The sequence below is a fragment of the Erythrolamprus reginae genome, chromosome 6 (genome assembly GCF_031021105.1).
Source record: "Erythrolamprus reginae isolate rEryReg1 chromosome 6, rEryReg1.hap1, whole genome shotgun sequence".
Classification (NCBI taxonomy): Eukaryota; Metazoa; Chordata; class Lepidosauria; order Squamata; family Dipsadidae; genus Erythrolamprus; species Erythrolamprus reginae.
The window spans coordinates 97,646,466-97,667,913 of NC_091955.1; the positions used below are offsets into that span (position 1 = coordinate 97,646,466).

The 21,448-nt window shown below is 49.5% G+C and overlaps 1 protein-coding gene across 2 annotated transcripts; it reads right to left on the reverse strand.

The window, feature by feature from the left end:
* Positions 1 to 577: 577 nt before the first annotated feature.
* On the reverse strand, positions 578 to 21,440 carry NCAPH2 (non-SMC condensin II complex subunit H2). Of its 2 annotated transcripts, none has more exons than XM_070754554.1 (20): positions 21,155 to 21,440; positions 19,622 to 19,723; positions 17,828 to 17,883; positions 16,996 to 17,080; positions 15,980 to 16,051; positions 13,168 to 13,247; positions 11,743 to 11,873; positions 10,813 to 10,908; positions 9,706 to 9,827; positions 9,073 to 9,144; positions 8,902 to 8,971; positions 7,961 to 8,068; positions 6,814 to 6,867; positions 5,924 to 5,997; positions 5,145 to 5,241; positions 4,886 to 4,954; positions 4,075 to 4,130; positions 3,831 to 3,932; positions 2,593 to 2,742; positions 578 to 904 (listed from the first exon to the last, which is right to left on the reverse strand). In XM_070754554.1, the coding sequence occupies exons 1-20, from the start codon at positions 21,329 to 21,331 to the stop codon at positions 764 to 766; spliced, it is 1,914 nt and encodes a 637-aa protein (XP_070610655.1). In that variant the 5' UTR covers positions 21,332 to 21,440; the 3' UTR covers positions 578 to 763. The 2 variants fall into 2 exon arrangements, with proteins under 2 accessions (XP_070610655.1, XP_070610656.1); XM_070754555.1 differs by having other exon boundaries at positions 9,706 to 9,824; positions 21,155 to 21,380.
* Between the last annotated feature and the right edge of the window lie 8 nt (positions 21,441 to 21,448).

A 21,448-nucleotide genomic window follows, 5' to 3' on the forward strand; every position in this document is an offset into this window, starting at 1 on the left:
TGCTAGGGGTTTTCAATGAGGATGATTAAAAAAGAAATTCATTATTTTTCACATTCTGACAGCAGGGAGGACGGTCTATGCGCAGCCATGGGAAAACGAAGAGACGCCCAAAGAGGGAAGGACCATTTAAACAATTATGGACTGCGCAAAACCCGGACATGCTCCCAAGGAAGTTAAAGGGCCTTTCTGACTATTATAAAACATGGGATAAATTCTATAGCTGGTTAAAAGGAAGAAAGGATCAACCAAACGAAAGCACAGGGAGGAGGAGGCTGTTCAGGAGCTAAATAGCTGCAGTGATTGTTTTCACATAAGGAACATGAAGAAATGTATAAATTGACATATCTCCGATAATGACTCCTGCCAGAAATACGGTTGTAAATATTATTATTATTTATTAGATTTGTATGCCACCCCTCTCCAAAGACTCGGGGCGGCTCACAACAGTAGCCCAAATGTCTGTGGTAAGTCTGTTTTTGTCTTGTATGTGTTAAAAAAGAGTTGACAAGGTTGGAGACCCCTCTGCACTAGAGGATTAAAAGGTTTGGGGGGGTGTCAAAAAAAGGAACCCAAATAGTATCTCTACAGGGCACCGTTTATTGGGGTGGGGGGAAGCAGGAAGGGTCCACTGCGGATGTACTAGGGGTCTACGAGGGTGTGTAGGGGAGGAGAAGCTATAAAAATTTCAAATATTTACATGTGCAAATATATATGTATATACATATGTACACAAACACAGAGAGAGTGCAAAGGAGAGGAGGGGTCACTGGCTGCTGAGCGAGGGAGCCGTGTACGTGTGGAAGCGCTGGTGGGCCCTCTCCTGGGTCAGGAGGCGCAGGCCCATGGTGTCGACGGCCTCTTCCAAGCCCGGCCCTTTGGTGATTTCCACGGTGTAGTCGTTGGCCTGGAGGGACACAGAAACACTTCAGGGACGAAAGGGTCAAGTGGGGGGGAGTCCTTGGGGCCCTCTGAGCTCGGGGGCTTCCTTGCAGACATCTCGTGACCCAACTAGGGAGCAACCTCTGTCTTCAACATCCTTACAAGCCTTCTGATCCAATTCTTTTAGCCCTGATGGAGCTACCTCGCTGGGTCATGAAACACCTGCCAGAAAACCACCAAACTCAGAGGACATGAAGGACCCCAGTTGTCCTCCTTCTTCTCCACTCCTCCAACCCCACTCCCTTCTAGCGCTGATGATGTTGAAAGGAGCCCCTCCCTTATGAAACCAGGTTGCCAGGCCTCGGTCTCTCCAGCCTTGAGAGACGGCGTTTAAGGGGGGACTTGATGGAAGGGCATAAAATCCTGCATGGGAGAGAAAAGGTGGAGAGAGGAAAATTCTTTTCTCCATCACACAATACTCGGATGAGTGGGCCCTCCTTAAAACTCATAGGTAAGAAAGTGAGGACAAATACAAGGGAAATGTTTCTTTGCCCAGAGGGTCCTTGGTTGGTGGGATTCCCTTCCAGAAGAGGTGGTGACAGCTGTCAGCCTGGATAGTTTCAAGGCAGGATGAGACAGATTCATGGAAGCCGAGTGTATCATAGGTGGAGATTGAAACAGAGGTCCAAGTGCTGCCTCTATGTTGGGGAGGCAGGCAGGGTTCCCTTGGGTCCCATTTGTTGGGGGTCCAGGGGAAGGGAGGGTCTTGCCTTCTCTTTCTGCTCAAGATCCCCCTGGACAATCGGGGCCACTGTGGGACACAGAATGCTGGACTCGAGGGCTTTGGCCTGATTCAGCAGGGCTCCTCTTAGGCCCTTATGTCCTTATGATGTTCCCTACTTGGGTCCCAAGACCTCCGCAAGGAAGCCATCGAGTTCAGCCCTGAGCTACAAATATTCACTTCCCTTCAAAAGAGCTGCATGCGAAGGGCAGGGACGCTGCTGCCCCAGGGGCCACAGGTGCTGACTGAAGCGCTCAGAGTCCGTGAACTCTTTGACCGTTTCAAGATTGAAGGGGAGGCTTCGCTCAACTGTAGAGTGACAGGAGATGAAACGTGGGCTTATCCCCCTATTCCAGAGACTCAATGTCAATCAACCCAGTGGCGCCATGCCCGTTCTCCTTCAGCCAAACAGTTCAAAACTCAGCAATAGGCGAGAAAAATCTCGGCCACCCATCACGCACAAATCTTGGACGCCCATCGCAGCAGCCTCCCTGCCCTTCGCATCCAGGTAATAATAATAATAATAATAATTTCTTAGATTTGTATGCCACCCCTCTCCACACACTCGGGGCGGCTCACAAAAATGTAGCGTATTACAGCGCAGCCTTTGCCCTTGGTGGGAAACGGAATGAGGAGGCTCCTCTCTAGCCTCCACCCACAACGCCGGTCGATGATCTCCTGACCACTGGCTCTGCTCGGTCTCTTCCGCTGGCTTCTGGCTACACGATAGTCACACCAACTTCCCCTGCCAGACTTTCCCCGCGTGGGCTACGGGCCTTGTGACCTTATTTCCCGGATAGCCCTGGCAGGATAGCCCTCCCCTCGGTGGGGCAGCGTGTCCCACTGGCTGCCCGCTTGCCACAGGCATGACGTTCCGTGCAGGTTTTAGCGGCCCTGGCCTACCATCCCCTGCAGGTTCCGGGCACCCTCACCAGTTGTAGGGAAGCCAGCATGGCCCGGCAGACCTCGAAGGCCGGCTGCCCTGCCATCAGGTTGGCAAACGAATGCCACTCGCCCACACGGCTGAACCGGGACACCAGCTGGTCTCCGTAGCTGTGGATGTCGAAGGGGGTGCGGGCTTCCTGTGGGCGGAGGAGAATTGGAAGGTCAAGATCGCATGGCCGTAGCACTTCTCAGGACTTCTATGCTGCTTTACACAGGGCTTCCTGGCTGTCTCGGAGCGGTGGACAGAGCCAGCCCACTGCCCCTCCCCCCCAACAATCTGGGTCCTCATTTCACACAGCTCGGAAGGACGGAAGGTGGAGTCAACCTTGAGCAGGTCAGGATCGAACTGCTGGCAGTGGGCAGTCAGACTGCAATGCTGCTTTCCCACCACTGTGCCACCTCCTTCCTTCCCTTCCCTTATTTATCCGACTTCTCTTCCACCCAATCCCAAAGGACTCAGGGCGGCTTATAACAACGATATAAGTACAATAAACATAAATGCAGAATAGTAAAAGAAGCCGAAGAGTTAGCTCAAGTTAAAACATAACGAACTAAAAAACCACTCCTGTGCATACACACCGTCCTCACAGTTGGTCATCCAGCTGTGAATTCATGGCCCCCCCAGGCCTGTGGGCAAAGCCAGGTCTCCATAGTATGGATATCAGGGGGGGAAATGATTCCATACTTTCCTTTCTTTGTTTTCTGTCTCCCTTCCCTCCTTATTTTTCTCTCGGGCTTCTTTCTTTCTTTCTTTCTCTCTTCTTTCCCTTGTGACTTTTCTGTCTTTGTTTTGTTTTCTATCTTTCCTTTTTCTTCCTCCCCTTCTTGCTTTTCTTTTCTTCCCTTCCCTTCTTCCCATTGTGTTTTTTCTTTCTCTTTCTTTCTTCCTTTCCCCTCCCTTTCTTCTTCAGCCCTTACCAACCCCCCTTAAACATATATATACCACTTTACAGCCCACTCTAATTAGTTTACAGACCACCCTACTGTCCTCAGCAACCTCCTCCACCTCTTCCCCACCTGGAGCTGGTCAGGATCCAACTGTTGGCAGAGCCGGCCTGCAAGGCTGCATCCTAAGCAGGACCCTCCTTCCTTTCCTCCCTTCCCCACCATCTCCCTCCCTCCCTCCCTCCTTAGCAACATCACTTAGACTGACAGATGCCACTTCATGGGGCTTTGCAGGTTTCTGCCCCCACTGCCCCCGGGGCTCTCTGCCCGCGGCCCTCACCTGCTCCTCCAGCAGCGGGACCACCTTCTCCTCCCAGTCGCGGATCCGCCGGGACAGCACCGTCTCTCGGGCATACTTCTGGGAGTGGGCCATGAAGGCTGCCTGGAACCAGCAGGGGGAAAGAGGGGGGTCTCACAGGGCAGGGAAGGGCCCAGCCAGCCCTCAGGGAAGAGGGGGCAGGCACATTCATTGCCTAGGTGGCTCTTCCTCCACAGGGGGGGGGGAAAGGGGGCAGGAGACCTACCACGTTCTTGCTGACCAGCTCCTCGTAGCTCAGGGAAGAGGGGATTTCCACGGGCTCTGGGTGGGGGGAGAAAGAGAGAGAAGTTGAGGGGGTCCCTCTCAGTTTCCCATGAGGAATCTCTGTGCCTCTTAATCCTTTTCCCATCCCCGAAGATGGAGGGATGCACGGAAGGAGGACGGTTGATTGGAAGGATGGATGGTTGAAGGGATGGTGTCTTGGTTGGATGGATGTTTGATTGATTGATTGGAAGGATGATTGGAAGGATGACTGACCGGATGGATGGTTGATTGGAAGAATGGATGGATTGTTGGTTGGTTGGTTGGGGAGATGGTTAAATGGATGGATGGATGGTTTCTTGGTTGGTTGGTTGGATGGTTGATTGGAAAGATGGATGGTTGAATTGTTGAATGGTTGGATGAATGGTTGATTGAATGTAAGGTTGGGTGGCTGGATGGTTGATTGGAAGGATGAATGATTGAATGGTTGGTTGGATGGATGGTTGAATGAATGTATGGATGGTTGATTGGAAAGATGGATGGTTGAATTGTTGAATGGTTGGATGAATGGTTGATTGAATGTAAGGTTGGGTGGCTGGATGGTTGATTGGAAGGATGAATGATTGAATGGTTGGTTGGATGGATGGTTGAATGAATGTATGGATGGTTGATTGGAAGGATGAATGAATGTATGGATGGTTGATTGGAAGGATGGGCAGATGGCTATATGGAAGGGTGGATAGGTGGACAGAGGGAGAGGCGAATGTTGGGATGGATGGGGAGATGAAGGCCTTGGTACAGGAAGGAGACGTTACCTGGCACGCCAGCTGGCAACTCTTTGGAGGCTTCCAACGGGGGAACCTCCTCATCCGCCCCAAACTCTTCTGTGAAAGGAGAAGACGTTGTTACAGCCAAATCATATTCTCACTTTGCCCAGAGAGAGAAATATCTACTTCTGCCGAGAGTTCGAACTCGCAGCTCAAAAGGGTGGGGAGGGGTCTCCCCTCCCTCCCCCCAGAGAGGAGAGAGGGCCTAGTCTCCTGGTCCAGCTACCAGGCAGCGTGGAAGACCTACCTGCTCCATCGTCATCCTCCTCGTTGAAGTTCTCCTCCTCCTCCTCCTCCCTGTCCACCTCCAGAGCGTTCAACTCGGCCAACTGCAGCTCCTGAGCCTGGTTTTCAAGGGGGAAAGGAGGCAAGCTTGGTCTTGCCAGGGTGGAGATTCATGTGCCAAAAAGGGTGTGCCTGTGTGCGCGAGCATTGTGCACGTGCCCACCCCCAATTCCCCCCTCCTGCATGCAGACCCCGCACACAAACACCCCACCCCCAATTCCTGCGCATGCCCACAGGACTCACTGAAGCCTGGGAGAAAGGAAAGGAAGAAGGAACAAGAGCAGAGGAAAAGAAAAAGGAAGGAAGGGAAGGAGGGAGGAAAGAAGGAAGGAAGGAAAAAAGGAAGAGAGGGAGGGAGGAAAGAAGGAAGGAAAAAAGGGAGGGAGGAAAGAAGGAAGGAAGGAAGGAAAGAAGGGAGGGAGGAAGGAAAGACGGAAGGAAGGAAAAAAGGAAGGGAGGGAGGAAGGAAAGAAGAGAGGGAGGGGGGAAAGACGGAAGGAAGGAAAGAAGGGAGGAAGGGATGGAGGGACAGGGGAAAGAAGGAAGGAAAAAAGGAAGGGAGGGAGGAAGGAAAGAAGGAAGGAAAGAAGGGAGGGAGGAAGGAAAGAAGGAAGGAAGGAAAGAAGGAAGGGAGGGAACTCCTCCTCCTCCAAGAGCTGCCTCTCAGTTGTGTCCCCCCCCTCCGCCAACTGGGCTTTCCCCGCCCCCGCCACGAGTGCCCGCCCTGCCTGTCAGGCTCACCACCACCTTCCGCAGCTTCTTCTGGGCGGCCAGGCGCTCCTTCCTGCTCCTCCAGTACAGAACCTCCAGGTCTTCTGAGAAAGGGAAGAAGAAACTCTGCCTTTGTCTCCGTGCCCAAAGTGACTCCGCGGGGCCCACAGCAGCCTCACCAAACCCCCTGCAAATGCCCCACTCAGAGCAGAGACCGGGGACGGGACTCAGAACGTGGTGGAACCTCTGAGTAAACATGAAATACTCAGAGGTTGGTCATTCCCTTAAGACAGGGCTCCCCAAACTGGGCAACTTTAAGACTTGTGGACTTCAACTCCCAGAATTCTCCAGCCAGCAAAGTCACCAAGTTTTGGGACCCTTGGTCGACTGGTTAGGAAGCAGGAGAGGGTGAGTTCTAGTCCTGCCCTGGGCCCAAACGTTGGCTAGGTGACTCTGGGCCAATCACCAAGAGGTGGGGAGTTCTAGTCCCGCCTTAGCCGTGAATGGCGACTGAGTGACTCCAATCACCAGGAGACAGTGAGTTCTAGTCCCGCCTGAGGCATCAATGGCGGCTGAGTGACTCTGGGCCAACCACCAGGAGGTGGGGAGTTCTAGTCCCGCCTGAGGCATGGAAACCAATGGAGAGACTTTGGGGCCAATCCCTCTTTCTCTCCACCCAGTCCACCTCAAAAGGTTGTTGTTGTTGCTGCAGGGAAAGGGGGGAAAGTGTGAGTTAACATGGCAGCAGGAATGTCCTCTAAGAACCAGGCCTCCCCAGCCCCCCCCCCCCCCCCCCATCTGCCAGGGCCTCTGGGCAAGCCCTGCAGGAACCCCGGCCCTCCTCCCTGCTGCTTCCCCAGCCCCACAGAAGGGCAACCGGGGCTCCCCTTTCCCCCACACGTGCCCCCCCCCCCACTCACCAGTGAACGTGTAGCCTTTCTTGCGCCTCCTTGGAATGATGGCTTGGTTGGGCTCTGGAAAGCAAGCAAGGCTCTGAGCCAGGTGGGGTGCACAAGAGGCTTTTGGGGGGCACAGCAGCAGCCCTCCGGCCTCTTCCCTCCTGCCCCACAGCACCGGAGGGAAAATGCCTTTCTCTACCACACAATACGAGGACGAGGGCCCCTCCCTAAAGCTCACAGGGAAGAAGAAAGTGAGGACAAATCAAGGGAGATGTTTCTTCTTCCCCCAGAGGGTCCTTGGTTGATGGGATTCCAGAAGAGGTCGTGACAGCTGTCAGCCTGGAGAGCTTCAAGGCAGGATGAGACAGATTCATGGAGGCCAAGTGTATCCATGGTGGTCATTGAAAGGGATGTCCAAGTGCCTATGCCTCTATGTGGGTGGAGGCAGGCAGGGTCCCCTTGGGTCCCATTTGTTGGGGGTCAAGGGAAAGGAAGGGTCTGGCCTTCTCTTTCTGCTCAAGATCCCAAATGGACAATTGGTGGGGACACTGGGGGACAGAGAATGCTGGACTTGATGGGCCTGATTCAGCAGGGCTCTTCTTAGGTTCTTCCTTCCCTCCTTCTCTCTCTCCCTCCCTCCTCCCTTCTTTTTCTCCCTCCCTCCCTCCTTTCTTCCAAGTGCCACCTCTATGTGGGTTGAGGCAGGCAGGGTCCCCTTGAGTCCCATTTGTTGGGGATCCAGGGAAAGGGAGGGTCTGGCCTTCTCTTTCTGCTCAAGATCCCCCTGGACAATTTTGGGGGGGGGGGGGGGGCACTGGGGGACACAGAATGCCGGACTTGATGGGCTTTGGCCCCATTCAGCAGGGCTCTTCTTGGATCCTTACAGTTGGGCCCCACGGAGGGGAGAAGCAGCAGAAGCGAGGCAAAGGGAGAGGGGGAAGGCAGGGGGGGCTTCAAGTGGCCAGGAGAGGCCCTGTCTCTTGTTTCATCACAAAAGGTCAGACACAAAATGGGGGTGGGGGGGATAGAGAACCAACATACACCTGGACTTTTCTCCCAAAGCCTCCGCCAAGGACGGACAAGGCAAGGGCAAGGCTGCCCCCGAGTGCCATCCCCCCACCCACCCCAGAGCTGCTGGGCGACCGGAGCCCAAGGGGAGGACACTCACCAGAGGACAAAATCCAGGAGCGGAAATCTTGCTGCTTGCCGGCCGGGCGTTTCCTGCGTTTGATGCTGGAATCATCTCCCAGGCCGTGGGGCAGCGTGAAGGGTTTTCCTGGAGAGGGAATGAAACACTGGCATTCAGGCCGTGGGTCTCAAACTCAATTGACCCGGGGGCCACTGCAGGGAGGGTCTGGGTGAGGCTGGTTTTCCACAAGAAAAGCTCTGACAAAAACATTCCAGTGTTCTCAAATGTCTTTATTTTTTCATCTTATTTGGTGTTAAAAAATAAAAATAAAAATAAATTAACAAATTCATAGGAAAAAAATTAATCAGTAATAAATAAATAAAATGAAAATGATAATAATAATAATAATAATAATAATACAGCAGATATTCAGGAGAAGGCTGAAGAAACCACATATAGTTGCTGACATTATTATTATTATTCAGATTCAAATGTCTGTATAGAAACCTAGAAGATTGAGGGCAGAAAAAGACCTCATGGTCCATCTAGTCTGCCCTTATACTATTTCCTGTATTTTATCTTACAATGGATATATAGTATGTTTATCCCAGGCAGGTTTAAGTTCAGTGACTGTGGATTTAACAACCACGTCTGCTGGAAGTTTGTTCCAAGCATCTACTACTCTGAGTCAAATAATATTTTCTCACATGGCTTCTGATCTTTCCCCCAACTAATCAACTAGCCTTGATCTTTTGAGACTACAACTCCCATAATTTTCACCTGGCAGGGGAGCTGTGGTGCAACACCGGGTGGTTGTCTGCAGAATGGTCAAACGGTCAAAGATGGAGCCAACGTGACTTGACTTTCTGACCGCTCCCTGTGGACCACCCCAGTCTGCCTCCCAGAGAAGCTCCGAGGGCTGAAGGTGCTGGGTTCGAATCCCGCCCTCCCCGCCCCAATGGGCCTGGAGATATACACACCTTTCTTCAAGGGTTTGTGCGCTGAGGAGTTGGAGAAGGGGTCGAGGCTGAGCCAGGGGTCGGCCAGGTGCTAGGAGAGAAGGAGAAAGAGCGGGTGGGACTGGCGTCTCTTGTGCTCAGCTGGCCCCATGGGCAAAAGTTGGGGTGATGATGTAGAGGGCTGCTCCTTACCTTGAGGTGGGGGTTGGCATTGAGGGCCTGGGCTATCTCCCGCAAGGCGTACCCTTTGCTCCGGGGTGCACTCTGGGGGACAGAGAAAGGGGGAAGGGATTGTTAGAACTATGTACATAACTACTTGGGTTTGGCAATATGTAACACAAACCAACAATATATGCTTGGATGTAATGGAACACTACTGCTTTAAGAGCTAGTGTGATGGATTGCCACAAGAGGGCGCCAGAAGCCTGACCCCCCCCTCTCTTTCAGCTGTTTGTTTTGCCTTTGTGACTATGCTGTAGCAAGAACTGTGTGTTCAAATGATGGTTTATGTGTCTGTAAACTGAACAAGTAAAAGGCTTACAGTATTGTATATGTACTGACTGAATTAACCGTGTATGACCAGGACTGTTCTTGACTAAGATATTTCCCAAAGTAAATAATATTTTATACACACTGAATGTATGTGGATTGTATGACTGAATTATTACTCGTACCTCTGGACATCTGAAAGGCCTCCACGTTTCCTCTGTGTACGTGTATCTTTTGACTACTAAGAGATGACTCTGCACCCTCCCTAACAGGGGTGGCAGCCAAATCGCCCTCTGCCCCCCTCCCACCCTGGGCTGCCCTCCTCCCTCCGCGTACCCTCTGATGCGCCATGTGCTCCTCCGCTCCGGCAGGGGCCCCCTCTGGCGTCTCTTCCGGGATGTCTGGCAGAAAACCCCCACCGTCATCTTCGTGGTCATCCGCAGGGTTGGCTGCTCCTGCTGGGGGCCCCCCAGGGAAGGAAGAGGACGAGGATGAAGGGCTCCGTTCCGGCCCAGCGCCGAAGCCCCCGATAATTACGCAACACACAAACTTACACACACAGATTGTTTTGGAAATTAAATATTAAGTATTCATGTTAAATATTGAGTATATTAATATTGTATCAACAGTTCATACGTGTTAAGTACATCAGCTTCTGATATACTGTTATATCAACATTTACATGCATTGAGGATGTTACCTAGATGGGTCATGAAACGTCTACAAGGGCATCACCAAGCGCAGAGCAACCAAGGAAATATACCCTATTTTTCAGAGTATAAGATGCACCTTGTTCCCCCCTAAAAGAGGGTGGAAATGTCGGGGCCTCTTATACACCGAATGCAGCCATTTGTTCTGTCCCGAAGCTTCGCCCTCTGCCCTCTGCCTGCAGGGAGCTCCTGGGTGCTGGCAAAAATGCCGGGTTTTGTGAAAACGGGCCATTTCACCACAAAAATGGGCTGGGCAAAGGGTCCAGGGATCCTGCAGAGCCCTTCTGGGGAATGGGGGAAGGCAAAAATGCCTCAGTTTTTCACAAAAATGGGACCATTTTTGCCATCCTCCAGCACCCAGGAGCGACCCTTTGCCCACCCCATTTTTATGAAAAAAAAAAAATAGTAGATGCTTGGAACAAACTTCCAGCAGACGTGGTTGGTAAAGCCACAGTCACTGAATTGAAACCTGCCTAGGATAAACATAGATCCATCCTAAGATAAAAATAGAAGAAATAGTATAAGGGCAGATTAGGTGGACTGTGAGGTCTTTTTCTGCCATCAGTCTTCTATGTTTCTAAAAAAGGGCTTTGCAAACGGTGAGCTTAGCTTCATGGTTGGAGCTACCATCCCATTGTCCAGCTGGGGTTTCCTATCGGCTCCTGTCCTAGTGCTACTTTCTTGAACATCCGTTTCCCCTCGAAACTCAATTCTCTGAGTCCCTGTGACTCACGTCCTTCTTCGGAGAAGTCCAGAGCGAGAACGGGGGTGTTGCACCTGCTGGGGTCCATGGGCGTGGAGCCAGCTGTGGGAGCCTGGTTCTGGACACCTGCACAGAAGCAAAAAGAGCACGTGAGCACACCTAACGCACCTCTGCTGCCAATCGGACAGTTATAGAGGACACCCCGCAAAGGGAGATGGTCCCAGGTGTATCGATCCAATTTTCTTTATGGGAGGCAAATATTGTGCAGGCAGGCGAGCTGGGAGCTGCATTGGATGAATGTCTTAAATTTCTACCTGGTTCCTGACAGGCCACGGGCTTTAAATAAAGCAATAATAAAAGGCAGGGGGGAAAAAGAAAATAATCAACAAGGAAATAAAACAAAGCTGAAAATAAAATAAAAAATAAATAAAAATGCAACATTACCAACAAATAAAAATAAATAAAATAATAAAATGGAAATAAGTATAGATACAATTGAAGATAATATGCTAAACTACTAAAGCTGAATGAAATTAGAAAGTTAAGTAACATTAAAAAAATAAAAATAACATTAAACAAAGAACAGTGAAGTAAAAATGATTTAAGCAAAATTAAAAATTAAACTTAAAACATATGAAAAATTTTTTTTAGAATGAAGCAAAAGCAACATTTAAAACAAAGTAAAATCAAACCAAATTAAATTAAAAACAAATTGCAATTTAACGGTGAATCGTTAAAAGATAAAAGCAAAACAAAAGGAATCATTAAAAGGTAAAATCGAACTAAAATCCAAGAAAACTAAAACCAGAATGAAATCAAAACTAAACTAAGCTGAAATAACCAACAAATTAAAATCAAAAATAAAATCAAAGCAATAAGTTAAGAAAAAAAACCCCTCCAATCTGAAAGAAGGGACTAAATTCCGAAAGGAGGAGCCGTGGAGGTGGGCTCTGGCTGTACCGTGGGCCCTGCCCTCTTGGCACTGGGTGGGCGAGAGGCCGGCCAGTTCCAGCATGAAGAAGCCGTTGCGGTGCGGGGTGCAGGTATTCATCCGGAAGTCCTTCCGGCTGGCCAGCAGCTCTCCCTTCCGGCTGCAAGGAGAGAAGGCCAGGTCAGTTGCGGGAGGCGGCCAGGGAATGCCACCCCTCGTACCCCCACGGCTGCAGGACACGGGCTGCCCCAGGCGGACGGGGGGCGGGGGGCTTCCCAACTTACCAGTGCTGATGCGCACGCAGCTCTATCGCGTCCGAGCAAGATTTGGCTTCTGCGCATGTGTAGGAGGCCTATCTCACCAGAAGACGCGTGGGCGTCCTCCTCGATCCACAGCTCACATCAGAGAACCATCTTTCAGCTGTGGCGAGGGGGGCGTTCGCCCAGGTTCGCCTGGTGCACCAGTTGTGGCCCTATCTGGACCGGGACTCACTGCTCACAGTCACTCACGCCCTCATCACCTTGAGGTTTGACTACTGTAATGCTCTCTACATGGGGCGACCTTTGAAAAGTGTTCGGAAACTTCAGATCGTGCAGAATGCAGCTGCGAGAGCAATCATGGGCTTTCCCAAATATGCCCATGTGACACCAACACTCCGCAGTCTGCATTGGTTGCCGATCAGTTTCCGGTCACAATTCAAAGTGTTGGTTATGACCTATAAAGCCCTTCATGGCACTGGACCAGAATATTTCTGAGACCACCTTCCGCCGCACGAATCCCAGCGGCCGATAAGGTCCCACAGAGTTGGCCTTCTCTGGGTCCCGTTGATTAAACAATGCCGTCTGGTGGGACCCTGGGGAAGAGCCTTCTCTGTGGTGGCCCCGGCCCTCTGGAACCAACTCCCCCCGGAGATTTGAATTGCCCCTACTCTTCCTGCCTTTGGCAAGATGTTGAAGACATATCTATGTGGAGAGGCATGGGGGGAATAATTACCTCTTCCCCCCACTACCACCTTTTTTTCCTGATTGTAATACATGAGAATGGTCTGATTGTGCAGTAATGATTGTTTTTAAGATCTATGGGTTTTAAATTTCGTTTTTAATTTATATTGGATTTGTACTCTGTATATTGTATTGTTGTTGTTGTGAGCCTCCCCAAGTCTTCAGAGGGGCGGCATACAAATCTAGTAAATATAATACAGTATAAATATATATATTTTGGCCATTTCTCTCGCTGAAGTCTCCACGCGTGTGTGTCCTTTGGTGAAATTTTACTTCCTGCCCGTGTGCACAAGCCAAATCTCGCTTTGATGCGCGCACCCCACCCATCAGTCACCCAGAGCTACATGTGCAGCTCCATTTCTGCTACCGGTGTGGCATCCCCCCCCCATTCCAGTAGGAACCCAACACTGGTTCCCTACACACACCCCCGAGGACCCCGCGAGAGCCTCTAACCTGAAGAGGGGGTTGTCCTTCTTTTCCGACTCTTCGGGGGGAACCAGAGTCGCTGGGGTCAAGGGCATGACGGGGACCGTCTGCAAAGACAGCAGAGATGTTACAAGAGGGGGAGAAGGGAGGGAAGGGGGTGGGAAGGGTGCTGGGGGCGGGGTCAGGGGTGGGATTTGGGGAAGGCTTGTTTATTATTATTATTATTATTATTATTATTATTATTATTATTATGAAATTTATATGCCACCCCTCTCGGGACAGCTTACAGCATATAAAAACAGTATACATCGAGATATAAATAATTAAAATTAAGAATTACATTTAGAAAACTACAAAGCCTATTAACTACACACACACACACACACACACACACACACACACACACACACACACAGGGCTTGCGGTGCAAGAATGGGAGGGAGGCTGCCAGTCACAACTATTCATTTATAGTGACTGTTAGGACTCTGTCCATAATGGTTGGTTGGCAATATATATGAACTAACAATATGTGTTATAACTGAGCTATGTCTATTTAGCTGAGGTGTTGCAGTCTGCCACAAGGGGGGAGCTAGAGTTCATAATTTTCTGCATTTCCTCTGCAATCTCTCTGTATTGTAGTCATGTATTATAGCTAGAAGGTGTTTAGTCTTGATATCTTTGTTTACTGATTATGATAAAGAAAACTGGTAAGAAATACTATGTCCGTGGCAATGTTTGGATTGTTATTCTGACTTACTATGTGTATGACTTTAGACTGTTTATCTAAATATGTTATTTCTGAAAGGAAACTTTAATTCAAGTTAGCATATCTCTGGGTGGCTGGGTAGTTATTCACAACTAATCTCAGTCTAAACGTTTCTGTGTGCGCACAACCTTGCTAATTAAGGATTACTGCGCTCATAAATTAACAATGACCAAGTTACAATCATACTGGGAAAAAGTGACTCAGGACCGTCGTAGAATCCCTGTATCACGTGATCAAACTGTGGACTGCTTGGCAACAGGCATGGACTTATGTCAGTTGCAGAATCCCCAGGTTGTCACGTGATCCCCTTTCGTGATCTTCAGTCAAGCAAAGTAAACAGGGAAGGTGGATTCACTTAATGACCATGTGACCACGTGCCACAAGGGTCTGTTCTGGGTCCTATTCTTTTTAATATGTTTGTGAGTGACATAGGGGAAGGTCTGGTAGGGAAGGTTTGCCTATTTAGAAACATAGAAACATAGAAGACTGACGCAGAAAAAGACCCCATGGTCCATCTAGTCTGCCCTTTTACTATTTCCTGTATTTATCTTATCTTGCCGATGACTCTAAAGTGTGCAATAGGGTTGATATTCCTGGAGGCGTCGGCAATATGGTAAATGATTTAGCTTTACTAGATAAATGGTCAAAGCAATGGAAACTGCAGTTTAATGTTTCCAAATGTAAAATAATGCACTTGGGGAAAAGGAATCCTCAATCTGACTATTGTATCGGCAGTTCTGTGTTAGCAAATACTTCAAAAGAAAAGGATTTAGGCGTAGTGATTTCTGACAGTCTCAAAATGGGTGAACAGTGCAGTCAGGCGGTAGGGAAAGCAAGTAGGATGCTTGGCTGCATAGCTAGAGGTATAACAAGCAGGAAGAGGGAGATTATGATCCCGCTATATAGAATGCTGGTGAGACCCTATTTGGAATACTGTGTTCAGTTCTGGAGACCTCACCTACAAAAAGATATTGACAAAATTGAACGGGTACAAAGACGGGCTACAAGAATGGTGGAAGGTCTTAAGCATAAATTGTATCAGGAAAGACTTCATGAACTCAATCTGTAGAGTCTGGAGGACAGAAGGAAAAGGGGGGACATGATCGAAACATTTAAATATATTAAAGGGTTAAATAGGATTTAGGAGGGAAGTGTTTTTAATAGGAAAGTGAACACAAGAACAAGGGGACACAATCTGAGGTTAGTTGGGGGAAAGATCAAAAGCAACATGAGAAAATATTATTTTACTGAAAGAGTAGTAGATCCTTGGAACAAACTTCCAGCAGACGTGGTAGATAAATCCACAGTAACTGAATTTAAACACGCCTGGGATAAACATATATCCATCCTAAGATAAAATACAGAAAATAGTATAAGGGCAGACTAGATGGACCATGGGGTCTTTTTCTGCCGTCAGTCTTCTATGTTTCTATGTTTCTATGTGACTAACTTAAACTGTGGTGGTGATTCAGTTAACAACAGTGGCAGAAAAGGTTGTAAAACTGGGCAAAACTCTGTCTTGCTTAGCAGCATAAACCTTTGTGTTCCATTGAGGTCGGAAGTTGAGGAATGCCTGGGAGTAAAGCCCACCAGCCCTACTGCCTCCTCGGTGAGATGACACCAACGGTAGTGCAGGCAGTCCTCGAGTTACGGCTGCAATGGAGCCCCAAAATTGGTGGCGTTTTTGCCCCGTTTGCCACAGTCGTTAAGTGAATTAACTGCAGTTTGTGAAGTCAGGGAACAATGTTGTTAAGCAACTCTGGCTTCACCCACTGACTGGGCTTCTAGTAAAAGGGGGACACGGCAACGATCACACACATATGAGTCGGTTGGCCCAGTATTTCAATGGTGGGACCCACGGAGAGTCATGGGGAAAACGTTCGAAAGTCACTTTTCTTCAGTGCCACTGTAACTTTCAACGCTCTCTAAGCAAATGGTCAACCCACAATGATGTGTGTCTATGTGTGTGCATTGTGTGTGTAGTGCTGGAAGCAGACAAAGCTGCACAAGGCTCCCTTATGCCAACAGCCCCCCCCCCCCCCGCTCTTCTTCAGGAGATGTGGAGCCACTAACGTGGTGTTGCTGGTCGTCCCTGAGGTCCATGTTGGCTCTGCTGGCCTCCTGGATGTCGTCCAAGGAGAGGAACTGCAGGGAGAAAGAGACCCTCCCTCAGGAAAGAGACCAAAGGAGCCGCCTGGGCCACAAACAGCCTTTGCCCCCCCCCCAACTTGGCCGGACGGAATGACAGCTGACCCAAGGATAAGCAGGTTGTGGGAAATGACCCCAACTCTTTATTTGCCATTCCTTTACAATTCAGACATAGACTTGTCATCACCACCACCATTTAACAACCCTCATAATGGCCTCTGGACTTATATACCAGTGTTTCCCAACCTTGGCCACTTGAAGATATCTGGACTTCAACTCCCGGAATTCCCCAGCCAGCGAATGCCTCTACCTAGGATCGAACTCTCAGCCTCCTGACTGATGGAGCGAGAGCTCCACCTCTAGGGCAGTGCACCACTCTACATACAGACTGGTAATACAAATCTTATTTTAGAGCCATTAGTCCCTTTTAATAATGTAAACAATACAGTTAAAAGACAAACAGCGGTAGATGCTAGCACTTCGTATTGACTGGTCGGTACCGACATTACCGGGGTGGTGCAGTGGTTAGAGTACAGCACTCTAATACTTTAGTTTATTGAACATGAAACTGAACTTTAGTTCTGTAACACGAGGCTATATATATGTTTTTCAATATTGGGACTGTGGGTGAATCAACAGCCGGTCAGAGGAGGAACCGCGGGGGGACAAGTGACAACAGTTGCTCTTTAAAACTTATGATTTAATTCGAGCCTTTCTGCTAGGGATTTAAATCACGATGTAGATCGACTCAATTTAAATCTGATCCACCCTGGCAACACTTTCGGCAAAACGGAGGAAACAAGATTCCCTGTGATGCAGCAAAACATTGGACACAGAGTCTGGAACCTCCTGGTGCCCTGTAGGTGCCTCGCAAGGGCCAAAGAAAGCATTCTAGGGCCATGGTTTGCGGTGGTTGTTGGGTTCATCACTCCGGAGCTCACCTCTTCTTCTTCTTCTTCTCCTGCACCAGCACTGGCATCCTGGTCAGTCCCTTCCGTACCCTCTGATGTGGGCTGTTTCTCCCGCCTAAGTTGCAAGAAGAATTGTGATAAGAGACAAATAAGGGAAACGAGCAGGGTTGATTCCAGGAAATGCAGGCAGACCCCAAATTACAACCATTAATAGACCTGATATGATGACATTTGTAGCTGTTGTTAAGGGAATGTGGTGGTTGTTAATAATTAATAATAATAATAATAATAATAATAATAATTTATTAGATTTGTATGCCGCCCCTCTCCAAAGACTCGGGGCGGCTCACAACAACGATAAAAACAATATTATACTGGCACAAATCTAATATTAAAAAAAACTAAAATCCCTATCATAATTAAAAACCAAACAGCACATACATACCAAACATAAATTATAATAAGCCTGGGGGAAAGATGTGTCAAATCCCCCATGCCTGGCGGTATAGGTGGGTCTTAAGTCGTTTACAGAAAACAAGGAGGGTGGGAGCAGTTCTAATCTCCGGGGGGAGTTGATTCCAGAGGGCCGGGGCCGCCACAGAGAAGGCTCTTCCCCTGGGGCCCGCCAGACGACATTGTTTCGTCGACAGGACCCGGAGAAGGCCAACTCTGTGGGACCTTATCGGCCGCTGGGATTCGTGCGGTAGCAGGCATTAAGCAAACACATTACTATTATTTCCTTTTTTAATTCCTTCTTGCCTGCCTCCCGTTTTCTTTCCTTTCTTCCTCCCTCCCTTTCCCCCCCTCTTCTCCTATCCCTTCCTTTCTCCCTTCCTCTCTTCCCCAGGAGTGGCTTACTCACTTCTTACTGGAGATACTATCGAGGGCTTGGTACACCAATGTGTAAAGATATTCCACCTGAGGAAACAAATGCAGCAGATCAGAGAATGCGATGGAGAATAATTCCCAAAGGAAGAGCTTCAAGGAGTTTGCTTTTAAAGATTCTGGAAATGAAAGCTGTGTCAGAAGTTTCAGTTTCACCTGCTGACCAATCACCCAACCAATTCCTCCCGTTAAGAGTCCATTCCAATGAGCCTAATTAAAGCAATCGGGAGAATTGGTCTGTTTCTCAATCTCCCATAATTGGCCATGGAATTCTGGGAGTTGCAAGTCCAGTCCTGTGAAAGTGACTAAGACTGAGAAGCCCAGAAAGATACAAACTGCTCAGGAAGCTTAATTGCAAACACCTTCGGCCAACAATAGTTTAAAACCTGCTCTTTGAACCCTTTGGAGCGGCTTTTCCCTGCAACTCTGGATCTTGTGATTCCAACAGAATTTGTTAAGCAAGGAGGAAGGGGCTGAGATGGAAATGAGACCCTCAAATGAAACAATGTCTGTTCCCTCCCCCTGGTCATTTTTAAGGCCCTTCCCCCCAGGTACCAACCCCCACTTACATATCCCCCCAACGCAGGGGTAGGCAAAGTTGGCCCTTCTGTGACTGGTGGACTTTAACTCCCAGGATTCCTGAACTAGCATGATTGGGTTAGGAATTCTGGGAGTTGAAGTCCACCAGTCACAGAAGGGCCAACTTTGCCTACCTCTACCCCAATGGGTGCATTTCCATTCCCATGGGGATCATCCTCCCCCCATGGGCACATCCTACTGTCCCTCTACCTGGCCATCCTCTCCAGGTGCCCCCTCAGTCATCCCTCTCACCCCCTATGGGGTCCAACCTCCTATCCCCCCACACCTGGCTATCCCCATCCCTCAGGGCACTCTCCCTTGAACCCCCAAGACCGTTTCCCCCCACCTGGTCATCTTCCCCAGTTGCCCCCATCCCCGCACTTAGCCACCCTTCTCCCTCCTATGGGGCCATTCTCTTGGGTACCTGCATTGGGTCCAACCCCCTCCATGGAGCCCTCCCCCTTTCCCCCTGGCAGGCCACTTCCCCCACACCTGGCCATCCTCCCCAAGTGCCCACACACACACTTAGCCACCCTTCCCCCCATTGGGCCCTCCTTCTTTCCCCCCGGCAGACCACTCTCCCCCCCTGTACACCTGGCCATCCCCATCCTCTCACAGCACCATCCCCTAACCCCCCCCCCCCCACCATTTCCCCTTCCTGGTCATCTTCCCCAGGTGCCCTCCCCCAACTTAGCCACCCTTCTCTCTCCTATGGGGCTATCCCCCTTTCCCCCTGGCAGACCACTTCCACCCCCTCCCCACCTCCATCCCCTTCCGTGGGGCCCACCCCCTTTCCCCCTGACAGACTCCTTCCCCCCCCCACACACCTGGCCATCGTCCCCATCTCCCTCCCCACATTCAATTTAATTTAATTGACTTCTATGCCTCCCAATGGCAGCTTACAACAATAAACAGTACATACAATAAACAAGTCAAATAATTAATAAGAAGAAAAGTAAAACCCACAATAAACCCTAACTCATATATATACAGAAACAGTAGCAAATTGGGTGGCTCCCCCTGAATTTAGCCCCCCCCCCCCCACGGGGCCCTTCTCTTCTCCCCCTGGCAGACCCCCCTCCCTACCTGGCCTTCTCCATCCCTCCAATGGCTCCATCCCCATCCTCACACCTGGCCAATCCCAAGCCCCTCCCCCCAACCTGGCTCTGCCCCTCCCCCCGGCCCCCCTCACCTTCTTGCTGTAGATGCAAACTGACCCCTGGATGAGCAGCGCCGCTTCGATGAAGTTCATGGTTGTCTTCCCACCATCGAAGGAGATGCAGATCTGGTCCAGCTGCAGGGACGGAAGAAGAAGAGGCAGCCACAATCCTCCCTCCTCCTGTCTCTCTCTCTCTGCAGCTTCCCTTGTGGGGTCATTATGTAAAGACCGCCTGCCCTTGCCCCTCCCTCCTCCTCCCCCTCCCATCCAACTTCTCTCACAATACTAGACAACACAGTATCAACAGTGGAGACCTTCAAATTTCTAGGTTCTATCATATCTCAAGACCTAAAATGGTCACCTAACATCAAAAACATCATCAAAAAAGCACCACAAAGAATGTTCTTTCTGCGCCAGCTCAGGAAGCTCAAACTGCCCAAGGAGCTGCTGATCCAGTTCTACAGAGGAACCACTGAGTCTGTCATCTGCACCTCTATAACTGTCTGGTTTGGTGCTGCAACCCAACAGGACCGACACAGACTTCAGAGGAGAATCAGAACTGCAGAACAAAACAATGGCTGCCCACCTGCCTTGCATTGAGGGCCTGTAGACTCCAGGAGTCAAAAAGAGGGCGGTGAAAATACTGAGTGACCCTTCACATCCTGGACACGAAGTGTTTCAACTCTCACCCTCAAAACGTCACTACAGAGCCCTGCACACCAAGACAACCAGACACAAGAAGAGTTTTTTCCTGAATGCCATCACTCTGCTAAACAAATAATTCCCTCAACACTGTCAAACCTTTTACTGTCTGCACTACTATTACTACTAGTTTTTTCTCATCATTCCTATCATCCTTTTCCTCCCACAGACTGTATGACTGTAACTTGTTGCTTGTATCCTTAAGGTTTTCATTAATATTGTTTCTTCATTGCTTATTTGACCCCATAGAATAGAAATAGAATAGAATTCTTAATTGGCTGAGTGTGATTGGAGGCAAAAGGAATTTGTACATAAAAGAAAAGATGCATTTGTCAAGAATCAATACTTAATGATTGTCACAGGGGTCAAATAAGCAGCTATGACTATCGTGAAGGGATTTCATGATTCTTGTACACTGCACCAAAGGCAAATTCCTCCCACTTATGACTGTGTGACTATAAAATGTTTGTATCCTTAAGATTTTTTATTAATATTGATTATTTCTTCATTGGTTATTTGACCCCTATGACAATCATTAAGTGCTTTTTACCTCATGATTCTTGACAATTTTTTCTTTTATGTACACTGAGAGCATCTTCACCAAAGACAAATCCCTTGTGTGTCCAATCACACTCGGCCAAGAGAGGATTCTATTCTGTTCTATTCTAACCCAAGGCTCACTGAAGTATTTATTTAACAGTGTGGACTGGAGGGATTTCCTGACTGCCCTGTGACCATCGTGAAGTGTTTCTTTTACCTCACGAGTCTTGACAAATGATTCTTTCCTGGACACCGAGAGCATCTTTCCCTTGCGTGTCCCAATCACACTCGGCCCATCAAGAGTTCCGTTCTAAAGAATCCTACCTCTTGCAGGTAATCTCCCAGATGCGCGGCCACGTCCACCTCCCAGTTCTTGGTCAGGTCCCGGATGGGCTGCAAGAAGTGGTGGAAGCGCGTCTCCACGTCCTCCATGGCGGCGGCAACGGCAGCGGCAGCGGCAGCCGTTTTGATTTTTCCCGCCAGGCCCTTGACTGCCATCATCGGCGCGCGACGCGGGAGGAGGTGACGTCGCGCGCGGGCGGGGCGACGAGGGGATGACGTCACGCGGCCTCCACACACTCTCTCTCTCTCTCTCTCTCTCTCACTCTGCGAGTCTGT